Source organism: Dipodomys merriami, unplaced genomic scaffold, assembly GCF_024711535.1.
Source record: "Dipodomys merriami isolate MVZ:Mamm:240054 unplaced genomic scaffold, mDipMer1.0.p SCAF_7, whole genome shotgun sequence".
NCBI lineage: Eukaryota > Metazoa > Chordata > Mammalia > Rodentia > Heteromyidae > Dipodomys > Dipodomys merriami.
In genome coordinates, this window is record NW_027206290.1 from 73,425,833 (window position 1) to 73,437,983 (window position 12,151).

At 41.0% G+C, this 12,151-nt stretch overlaps 1 protein-coding gene across 1 annotated transcript in view; it reads right to left on the reverse strand.

Moving 5' to 3' along the window:
- Positions 1-12,151, reverse strand: part of Rbl1 (RB transcriptional corepressor like 1) — a 67,271-nt gene that overhangs the window by 51,807 nt on the left and 3,313 nt on the right. The window contains exons 2-6 of the mRNA XM_070007262.1: positions 9,178-9,311; positions 5,915-6,115; positions 4,696-4,760; positions 4,002-4,130; positions 3,726-3,886 (exon numbers count right to left, since the gene is read on the reverse strand). Of these exons, the coding sequence (XP_069863363.1) occupies positions 3,726-3,886; positions 4,002-4,130; positions 4,696-4,760; positions 5,915-6,115; positions 9,178-9,311 (690 nt within the window). The remainder of the gene's footprint in view (positions 1-3,725; positions 3,887-4,001; positions 4,131-4,695; positions 4,761-5,914; positions 6,116-9,177; positions 9,312-12,151) is intronic.

Consider the following 12,151-nt stretch of genomic DNA (forward strand, 5'->3'; position numbering starts at 1 on the left):
AGATCACAGTCTAGGCTTGCCAAGGCAAGAAAAGTAAGACCCTATCTCAAAAGTAACTAAAGTAAAAGGGTTAGGGTTGTAGCTCAAGTGGTAGAGTGCTTACCTAGCATATGTAAGATACTGAGTTAAAATCCCAAAAACCTATCAATACACACAAAAATACTATTTCCTTAAATTTTCACATTGATATAACACATGAAATAAGACAACTATAACCAGAAAAACCTGTTAGGTATGCAAATAAAACATTAAATTTATCTAGGCGCTGGTGGTTTACAGCTGTAATCCTAGCTAATTAGGAGGCGGAGATCTCAGGATCATGGTTCAAAGCTAGCCTGGGCAGGAAAGTCTGTGAGACTCTTATCTCCAATTAACCACCAGAAAACTACAAGTGGCACTGTGGCACTGTGGCTCAAGTCGTAGAGTGCTTGCCTTCAGCTAAAGAGCTCAGGGACAGTGCCCAGGCCCAGAGTTCAAATCCCACAATCAAAAAAAAATTAATTTAATTTAAAGTCAACTGTTGCTGAGCACCCACAGATCATGAGTATAATCTTAGCTACTCAGGAGGCTAAGACTTGAGGATTAAGGTTCAAAGCTATCCCCATCAGGAAAGTCTGTGAGACTTTTACTTTCAACTAACCACCAAAAATCATAAGCAAAGCTGTGGCTCAAGTGTAGAGCCTTGAGCAAAATAGCTCACGGACAATATCTAGGGCCTAAGTTCAAGCCCTAGACCAATGAGTGTGCACACAGGTGCATGTACACACACATACACACACACACAAATCCTTTGTTATCTACCTCCAATACTGCCCCAAAACAGACAAAAGTCAAAGTTTTTTTTTTCATCTCTAGGGATCAAACCCATGACTTCATATATTTTTGAGAAGAGTTCTGCCACTGAGCTACATCCTAGTCCTAAAATCAAGTTCTGAAACTACGTAGAAGTTAGTATACAAGCAGTGTCTTCCAAATTTTAGAGACACAAAAATCACTTAGAGGATGCAGATTGATGAACCACAAGACCATAGGGAATTTAACAAATTTCCTACATGATTCTGATGAAAGTGTCTCATTATTAAACACTGGTCTGAGAGAAGAAATTAAAATGAAATGGTTCAGGAAAGTTGAAGATTTTTTTGGGGGGGGGGTCCGGTTGTGGGGCCTGAACTCTGGGCTTGGGTGCTGTCCCTCAGCTCTTCAGCTCAAGGCTAGCGCTCTACCACTTGAGCCACAGTACCATTTCCAGCTTTTTTCTTTTTGCTTATATGGTGCTGAGGAATCGAACCCAGGGCCTCATGCATGCAAGGCAAGCACTCTACCACCGAGCCACCTTCCCAGCCCCGAAAGTTAAAGATTATAAAGGGGAAATGCAGGGTCTTCTTGATTGTGAGAAACTACATTGTTATTATTGTTTTCTGTGTCACACTATATGTACATTTACTACAAATGAGGTTTAAAAACTCAAAAGTCTTTTAGGGTCAGGATGAACATCCATGAATGGATACGTTTCCCATCTCAAAAGTAGTGGCTATCGTTTAGCTTAACAATAGTTAATTGTAGAAATTTCAACCCAATATTTTGCCACAACTCCAATTTTTGTTGTTGTTGTTATTGGTCGTGGGGCCTGAACTCTGGGCCTGGGCGCTGTCCCTTGGCTCTTCAGCTCAAGGCTAGCACTCTACCACTTGAGCCACAGTGCCACTTCCAGCTTTTTCTGCTTATGTGGTGCTGAGGAATCCAACCCAGTGCCTCATGCAGACAAGGCAAGCACTCTACCACTGAGCCACTTTCTCAGCCCCACAACTCCCGATTTTTAAAAAGCTTTTTGTATAAAAGTTCTTGATATATTGCTGGACACTGGTGGCTCGCACCTATAATCCTAGCTACTCAGGAAGTTGAGATCTGAGGATTGTGGTTTAAAGACAGCCCAGGAAGAAAAGTCCCCGTGAGACTCATTTCCAATTAACTACTCAAAAACGGGATGCAGTGGCTCAAAGTGATAGAGCACTAGCCTTGAGCAAAAGAGCTCAGGGACAGCACACAGGCTCTGAGTTCAAGTCTCATTTCTGACAAAAAAAAAGTTCTTGAGGGGCTGGGAAGTTGGCTCAGTGGTAGAGCACTTGCCTTGCATGCATGAGGCCCTGGGTTCGATTCCTCAGCACCACATAAGCAAAAAGAAAAAAGCCGGAAGTGGCGCTGTGGCTCAAGTGGTAGGGCACTAGCCTTGAGCTGAAGAGCTGAGGGACAGTGCTCAGGCCCAGAGTTCAGGACCCATGACCACACCAAAAACAAAAAAAACAAAACAAAACAAAAAAATTTCTTGATATTTAAACTAAAAATTCAAGAAGAATGAAATAAAATTATCATCTTATACAGGCAAAAGTCAGACAGTATATAGAATCAATTTAGAATCTTCAAAGTACTTTTCAAAAGCAGAATTATTGTTTAAATGACAAGTTTAATTTTTGAATGAAAGAATAACTGTGTCAAGAAAATGACAAAATAGAAGGAAACCAAGATATATGACCACTGTATACCTGGATACTAATGTACTGCTTCTGTGCAACTTTAAAAGTTTACTTTGGGGCTGGGAAGGTGGCTCAGCGGTAGAGTGCTTGCCTTGCATGCCTGAGGCCCTGGGTTCAATTCCTCAGCACCACATAAGCCAAAAAAAAAAATCTAAAAAAAAAAAAAAAAAAAAAAAGAAATTATAGATTGGGGCTGGGAAGGCGGCTCAGTGGTAGAGCGCTTGCCTTGCATGCCTGAGGCCGTGGGTTCGATTCCTCAGCACCACATAAGCAAAAAGAAAAAAGCTGGAAGTGGCGCTGTGGCTCAAGTGGTAGAGCGCTAGCCTTGAGCTGAAGAACTGAGGGACAGCGCCCAGGCCCAGAGTTCAGGCCCCATGACCGGACCCAAAAAAAAAAAAGTTTACTTTGCTGAAGATAGTGTTTCTTTTTATGCCCAACCCCATGGCTGAACTGTGATCCACCTATTCTATGCTTCCAGTATAGCTAGGATACCATGCCCAGTTTTTTCAACTGGAATGGAATCTCTCAGACTTTCCTGCCTGGAGTGACCAAGAATGGTGACCTTCCCAATTTTAGTCCTTCATATATAGCTAAGATGCCAGGTGTGCACTACCACACTCACACATTGTAACAAGAGGTCTTCTATGTATTATGCCCAGGCTGGTCTTGTACGATAATCCTCCTGATTTCAGCTTCTCAAGAAGCTAGGATTACAGATTTTTGTCGTGGATCTTCATCTCTGGGCCTGGGCCTGTCTTGAGTTCTTCAGCTCAAGGCAAGCACTCTGCCACCTCGGCTACCGTGCCACTTCCAGCTTTTTCTGCTTATGTGGTGCTGAGGAATCGAACCCAGGGCCTCATGCATGCAAGGCAAGCAGTCTACCACTGAGCCACCTTCCCAGCCCCAGTTCTTTTTTTTAATCAGGCTGATTCTAATGTTTTATTCTTTAGATTTCTTTATTAGAACCCCCTAGAGTTGCCCTGATAGTAAATTTCCTTGACAATACATATATCTGGTCACATTCTTTAACAGCTCAATTTCTCATCTCACAGAAGACCATAGGGAAATTCTTTACAGCAGAGACTAAAACTTGGGAATCTTGATTCTGAGTCCTGCAATGTTGAGAACATTTTTTTCTCTGAAAGCTTCTGCTGACCCCTACAAATTTCAGTCTTTCAATTATAAATACAGTACCTTCTTATCAAAGAGTTTTGAAATATATGGCTTAAAGTAGTGCTCCTTTATTCCTTTTGCTTCTACTAAAAGCCCATCATGTAGTTCACAGAGTACAGCAATGATACAGGGAGGTTCTTCAGAAGCCTTAAAGTCAGCAGTGTGGAAATCAGATGGCAAACCTAGTTTGACAAGTGTGTGAGAAGAATATGTCAATCTTTAAGACTCCTTTTCCTTTAAAACTCCTTTTCCAAAATATTCTTATAATTAATTTAAAAAAATAAGTAAAGATCTTACCTTTAAATGATGGATTTAACAAGTCTTGCCTATTTGGGCACATGATGGCATTGGCAAAAATTAGATCCAAGCAGCACAGAAGTAAATGATAAGAGTTTACCAAATCATCCCCAATCATACGAAAATTACCTTTATAAGGAAAAAAAAACCCACAACAGTGAAAAAAGCTTTCATGTCAAATACCACCAAGTTTCCACAGTAGGAATATAAAAACAAGAGCATCAAATTGTTCAGGGACAGCTCCCAGGCCTAGAGCTCAAGCCCCACGACTGACAAAAAAAAAAAAAAGAGAGAGAGAGAGATCTTTATGTGATTGTTTCTAACATATTTATAAGATTATGTCTTTGTTGCCTTGTATTTCTTTCCCCCATGGTACAACCCCTGCTTTCACTATATATGATGTTGGTATATGTGGAGCGGAAGGGAAAAAACAAATTGTTAAAACAGGGATACAGGAGGACCCATTGCAACAATGAGATGTACAAGTCGTTATGTCGAAAAACAAACTTTACAACTTTGGTGGGGGGGGGCGGGGGGGAGGATACGAAGGGATGGGAAGGGGAAACAAAGCAGGAGGCTACAATGCTTGATAAAAAATGTGCTCATTATCTTATCCATGTAATTGCAACCCCTCTGTACAGTATTTTCACAATAAAAATATATTTAAAAAAAAAAAACAAGAGTATCTCCTTACCCTTAGTATAAACAAAGAGTGTCCAACAGAAATTAAAGAGATCCTTAACACTGCAAGGAATCCTCCTGAAAAAGGAATAATAAATATATTATTTTTTTGTTTGATGAGCTTGCAAAGTATCATTTAAATTAAAAAATCAAATACAAATATAAGGTTAAACTACATGTAAAATTCCATTGACAAGGGCAGATAATCTATAGCTTATGAAATGGACTTTCCATTATGAAATAAGCCTTTCCAATCTTGCATTAAAAAAATCATAATAGGGCTGGGAAGGTGGCTCAGTGGTAGAGCGCTTGCCTTGCATGCCTGAGGCCCTGGGTTTGATTCCTCAGCACCACATAAGCAAAAAGAAAAATGTTGGAAGTGGTGCTGTGGCTCAAGTAGTAGAGCACTAGCCTTTAGCTGAAGTGCTGAGGGACAGCGCCCAGGCCCAAAGTTCAGGCCCCACGACCAGACACCCCCCCCCCAAAAAAAATCATAATATAGGGCTGGGAATGTGGCTTAATGGCAGAGTGCTTACCTAGCATGCATGAAGCCCTGAGTTTAATTCCTCAGTACTAAATAAAAAGGAAAGACCAGAAGTGACACTCTGGCTCAGGCAGTAGAGTGTTAGCCTTGACCAAAAGAAGTTCAGGGACAGTGCCCAGGCCCTGAGTTCAAGCTCCAGGACTGGTAGAAAAAAAAAAAATCAGAATATAGAAAAATAAGTGAAAAGTACTACTCTGAATTCCCAGATTAGATAACTGGTCCATAGACTCATTTACTTCTTTATTTTTAATTTTTATTATTATAAAGATGATGTACAGAAGGGTTACAGTTATATAAGTGAGATGATGAGTACATTTCTTTTTTTTTGGCGGGGGGGTCTGGTCATGGGGCCTAAACTCTGGAGGCCTGGGCGCTGTCTCTCGGCTCTTCGAGCTAGTGCTCTACTACTTGAGCCACAGGGCCACTTCTGGCTTTTTTCTTTTTGCTTATGTGGTGCTGAGGAATTGAACCCAGGGCCTCAGGCATGCAAGGCAAGCGCTCTACCACTGAGCCACTTTCCCAGCCCTGATGTGTACATTTCTTTCTAGACACTGTCACCCCTTCCTCACTGTCCATAAATTTAATGTAAGTCTTTGCAAATAGATACTTCTGGCAAAAGGGAGACTTCAAAGAACAAAATCTCTTAATAGGTTTACATCACAGATAGATAAGGATTCAAGTGTCTTACCTCTGTTTTCTGCTTCGTGGTAACTTTGGTAGCTCCTCATATGGATTTTGAAACACATCTAAAAAAATAGGCTCAAATTTTTTAAAAATTACAGTAGATACTTCAAAATTTCTTTCTAGCCTTTCTATACGTTCACGAAATTCTTGTGGCAGGTTTGACATGTCCATCCATTTCTTCATTTTACTAAAAAATTGTATTAAACTAAAAAAGAAGAGGAAAAAGGTGACATTAAAATGAATCCATAAATGGGATGAAAAGGACCTTCTATTCACGACTTAAAAAAAAAGCAACCTAAATTTATTTAAAAACTTCATTCCAAGTGTTATGAAATTACTATGGTTACCAGGACTATAGTAGGGATATAGATTTTGGGTTAACGGACATAGCATAGTGTCTTGTACTGTTCAGGAAGAATACCATCACTTCTATTTCTAAAATATCTAGATAATGGCTTTACATTTAAGTTACAAAGTGTGCTGGGCTTTAAGTCCTGATCCTCAGATCTCAACCTACTAAGTAGCTACTCTCTTCTCTTTCTGTTTCCCCCCCACCCTCTTTTTTGCCAGTTTGAACTCAAGGGGTGGGTACTGTCCTTAAGCTTGTTTACTCTAGGCTAGCAGTCTACCACTTTGAGCCACAGTGCCACTTCTGTATTTTCTGGTGGTTAATTGGAAGTAAAAGTCTCATGGTGCCTGGCACTCATAATTCACATCTGTTATCCTAGCTACTCAGGAAGCTGAGATTTGAGGATCTCAGTTTGAGGCCAACCCTGGCAGCAAAGTCTGTGAGACTCTTATCTCCAATTACTCACAGAAAAAGCCAGAAGTGGTACTGTGGCTCAAGTGGTAGAGTGCTAGTCTTGAGCAAAAGGAGCTTAGTAATAGAGCTCAGGCCCAGAATTCTCAGGCTGGGGACCAGCAATTGGGAGGGAAAAAAGTCAAGGACTTTCCTGCTCAGGCTGGCTTTGAACCGCCATTCTCAGATATTAGACTCTTGAGTAGCCATCAGTGCCTAGCTTCTCTATCTTTTTTGATAGACTTGCCATAACTTAAATATAGGGCTTTGCATTTTCTCTTGGTTTGGCTAGCTCAAGATAGAACTGCTCAGATTTTTCTCTTTGAATAGATTCAAACTCTGATCCTTAGATCTCAGCCTCCTGAGCAGATAGGATTACAGGTGTGAGCCTAATACCTGGCCCCAGACAGTGATTTTTAAACTAAAATAAGCAAAGCAACTTTACCACTTTCAAAATAATTCTAATTGTTGGAATTCTGTTATTAATACTACTAATTTAATAAGCAAATGAAAATATAGTTCACATCATTAGTGATCAGAGAAATTCAAAATAGCTAATAGTGGGCTGGGAAGGTGGCTCAGTGGTAGAGCGCTTGCCTTGCAAGCCTGAGGCCCTGGGTTCGATTCCTCAGCACCATATAAGCAAAAAGAAAAAAAGCCGGAAGTGGCACTGTGGCTCAAGTGGTAGAGCGCTAGCCTTGAGCTGAAGAGCTGAGGGACAGCGCCCAGGCCCAGAGTTCAGGCCCCACAACCGGACCCCCCCAAAAAAAAAATAGCTAATAGTTTATTACTTCATACCTATTAGGATGGCTATCATTTAAAAAAAGACAAATTACAAGTACTGGTATGGGTGTGGAAAAAGTGGAACCCTACTAGAACTGGAAACTGTTACAGTCACTTTGGCAAACAGCCTGAGAGTGTCTTACAAGTCAAACATGATAGTTGTTTTTTTTTTTTTTTTTTGGTCCGGTCGTGGGGCCTAACTCTGGGCCTGGGCACTGTCCCTCAGCTCTTCAGCTCAAGGCTAGCACTCTACCACTTGAGCACCACTTCCGGCTTTTTTCTTTTTGCTTATATGGTGCTGAGGAATCGAACCCAGGGCCTCAGGGATGCAAGCCAAACGCTCTACCTCTGAGCCACCTTCCCAGCCCTCAAACATGATAGTTATCATATGATCCATCAAATCCACTCACATGTACGTGTGTGTACACACACACACACACACACACACACACACACACACACACACACACACACACACACACACACACACACACACACACACACACACGCAAGAGAAATGGAAACAAACCTATGCCCATATAAAAGTTGAACATAAATGTTCACAGTGGTCTTACTCAGAACAGCCCAAGGGAGAGTTAACACTAATGTTCATCAATTGACAAATGAATAAACAAAGCCAAATATGGTTGGTACAGGCCTATAATTTCAATACTTGGAAAGCTGAGGCAGGATGATCAATAGTATGAAGCAGCCTAGGCTACATAGCAAGAAAATGACTCTAAGTAAAAACAAAACAAAAAAAAAATTGAGCTATATCCATACACTATATTATTCTATCACAAAGAATAAATCAACATTTGATACATCTACATCATGAACTTTGAAAACATTATGTTAAGTGAAATATGAGGTCAACATTAAAGACCACATCTTGTATAATTCCTTTTAGAAGGAATGTTGAGAATAGAAAAATCCACCAAGACAGAAACTAGATTATGGTTGTCATGAAAACGTCCTAAAATTGACTGTGGTACTAGCTGTATCATTGTATGAATGTATTAAAAACTGTTCAACTAAGCCAGATGCTGGTGTTTTATGCCTATAAACCTCGCTACTCAGGAGGCTAAGATCTGAGGATTACAATTCAAAGCCAGCCTGGGCAAGGAAAGTCCAAGAGATTCTTATCTCCAATAAACCACCAGAAAACTGGAAGCGGCACTATGGCTCAAGTGGTAGAGCACTCGCCTTGAGCTGAAGAGCATAGGGACATCGCCTAGGCCCAGAGTTCAAGCCCAACGACCGACAAAAAAAAAAAAAGGGAAATTATAATCAATTATCACCAAAGTTCCAATTCAAATATATGAAAAAGCATTTTTGACAAATGTTCCTTCTAGTTTTATAATATGAAAATAATTAAACCAATAAAAGTCATCTTGATTTAAATCACAAGTAACTAAGAAAATAGCTTCAAGCAATGAAATGCATACAACTTCTTTACTAAAACTGAACGATAGCTACTCTACACTGTACAACAGGAGAGAGAAGAGCTTTGGTAGAAGTCAGAATCTGAGGAAGAAATCTGAGAAGGAATGTGAGACTTTGAAAAAACACATATGTATTAACAACCTGGGATTGAATTAAGTCAAATGATTTAAAATAAAGGCAAATTAAATTCTAAAATTAGACTTAGGACTTATAACACATTGAAAAATCAAAATGTTTACCTTAATTTAGCTGAACGTAGTATTCTGGTAAGTGAAACACAGTTTCCTTCCATGATACCCTTTCCAACTGTGGGAATAATACTTTTACGGCATGCAACATATAATGAACATGCCAACCAGTGTATAACTTCTCCCTGGAAGGCAAGAGACAAACAGTAAAATGAATACAGTATGATAAAATGTTTGAATTTAAGAACCAGTAGAGATCTTAGACCTGTTTGGTTTAATTTTCCTTCAACAGGTAAAGGTCCAGAGAAAAGATATTTGCCCAAGCTAAGATAGGTGGAATGATGGGTATAAAACTCCTTTTTCTGGGGCTAAGAAGTTGGCTCAGTGGTAGAGCGCTTGCCTTGCATGCATAAGGCCCTGGGTTTGATTCCTCAGCACCACATAAGCAAAAAGAAAAAAGCCAGAAGTGGCGCTGTGGCTCAAATGGTAGAGCGCTAGCCTTGAGCTGAAAAGCTGAGGGACAGCGCCCAGGCCCAGAGTTCAGGCCCCACAACTGGACCCAAAAAACAAACAAGCAAAAAAAAAACCCTCCTTTTTCTTAGTCCTGTGTTCTTATGAGAACATACTAAGACAGCACTGATCTAAGAACAAATCTCTCCCCATACTCCAAAAATGTAATATTACTCAAAAAGGTAAAAATTCTCAGTATTAGCTTTCTCAGTTTTTTGGCTTTGTTTTGTTTTTTGTAGTTGTGGGGGTTGGCCTAGATAGTGTTCCTCAGCTCTACAGCTCAAGGCTAGTGCTCCACCACCTGAGCCACAGCACCACTTAGGGTTTTCTGGTGGTTTATTGGCGATAAGTCTCACAGACTTTCCTACCCAGGCTGGGTTTGAACCATGATCCTCAGATCTCAGCCTCCTGAATAGCTAGGATTACAGGAGTGAGCCTCCGGCACCCAGCTTAGCTTTCTCAGTTTTAAACCACCCATCAGAGCCTTGATGATAATGAAGTATTGTTTTACTATTTTTTTCTTTTAACCTGTCTGGCAGAGAAAAGCAAAGACAGTAGAAAGTGGGCAAAAGAATCATATAAAAGTTATGAAAGATAAGTCGGGCGCTGGTGGGCTCACACCTGTAATACTAGCTACTCAGGAGGCTGAGATCTGAGGATCACGGTTCAAACCCAGCCCGGGCAGGAAAGTCCATGAGACTCTTATCTCCAATAAACCACCAGAAAACTGGAAGTGGCACTGTGGCACAAGTGGTAGAGTGCTCACCTTGAGGTGAAGAGCACAGGGACAGTGCACAGGCCTAGAGTTCAAGTCCTACAACTGACCAAAAAAAAAAAAATAAGAAAGAAAGAAATACAGAGGTGCCTTTTTTATGTGTGTGTATAGGTCCTTGAACTCATGACCTGGGTAGTGTTACTGAGCCTTTTTTGCTCAAAGCTAGCATTCTACCACTTGAATCACAGCTCCAATTCTGGTTTTTGGTGGTTAATTGGAGATAAAAGTCTCACAAACTTTACTGCCTGGGCTAGCTTTGAACTGTAAGGCTCAGATCTCAGCCTCTTGAGTAGCTAGAATTACAGGTGTGAGCCACTGGCATCCAGCCTAGAGGCTGCCTTTTTTTTTTTTTTTGTCAGTCATGAGGCTTGAACTCTGGGCTTGGATGCTGTCCCTCAGAACTTCAGCTCAAGGCTAACGCTCTACCAACTTAAGCTACAGCTCCACTTCCAGTTTTCTGGTGGTTTATTGGAGATTAGAGACATACGGACTTTCCTGCCCAGGATGGCTTTGAACCGTGATCCTCAGATCTCAGCCTCCTGAGTAGCTAGGATTACAGGCATGAGCCACCATTGCCCGGCAAGGCTATGTTTTTTAAGGTAAAATGTGGGGGCATTTTTTACCCCTATTACCTTCTTTTTTTTTTTTTTTTTTTTTTTGTCGGTCGTGGGGCTTGAACTCTGGGCCTGAGCGCTGTCCCTCAGCTCTTCAGCTCAAGGCGAGCGCTCTACCACTTGAGCTACAGCGCCACTTCCGGTTTTCTGGTGGTTTATTGGAGATAGGAGTCTCACGGTCTCTCCTGCTCGGGCTGGCTTTGAACCGCGATCCTCAGATCTCAGCCTCCTGAGTAGCTAGGATTACAGGCGTGAGCCACCAGCGCCCGGCCCCCTATTACCTTCTAAATGTTAAGTATGCTCCTCCATCTTACTAGCTATCTCAGCTCACAAAACTACAAAAAAAAAAAAAAAAAATGGTGGTACCTAGGAATTGAGCACTTAATTTTCTCCTTTTAGGCTTGAAATATCTCTAAGACCGAATTCTTTTTATGAGAATACTGCTGAAATATAACAATTTTAAGAATTTAAGAAGACACAAATTTCTAACATACATAATACTGTTCTTATTCATTGTTCTGCAGTCCTTAATACCAGACTCTAGAAGGATAAACAGACTGTAGGATAAAAAGACTGATAAAAAAAATATTTTTTGCAATAATCCAAAAGGAGTGAGTAAAAATAAGTAGCCATTAATAAAGCGAAAATCCAGTGTTCCCATATGAAAGGACACAAAAGTCTTAATTGCTAGCCGGGCGCTGGTGGCTCACGCCTGTAATCCTAGCTACTCAGGAGGCTGAGGTCTGAGGATCGCGGTTCAAAGCCAGCCCGGGCAGGAGAGACCGTGAGACTCCTATCTCCAATAAACCACCAGAAAACCGGAAGTGGCGCTGTAGCTCAAGTGGTAGAGCGCTCGCTTTGAGCTGAAGAGCTGAGGGACAGCGCCCAGGCCCAGAGTTCAAGCCCCACGACCGACAAAAAAAAAAAAAAAAAGTCTTAATTGCTTAAAACACTCTGACTAATTAATTAATTGGGAACAACATTCAAGTATTACAGAGCCTTTGGATACAGGTTACTATTTAAAAATTAGGGCTGGGAAGGTGGCTCAGTGGTAGAGCGCTTGCCTTGCATGCTCGAGGTGTTGGGTTCGATTCCTCAGCACCACATAAGCAAAAAGAAAAAAGCC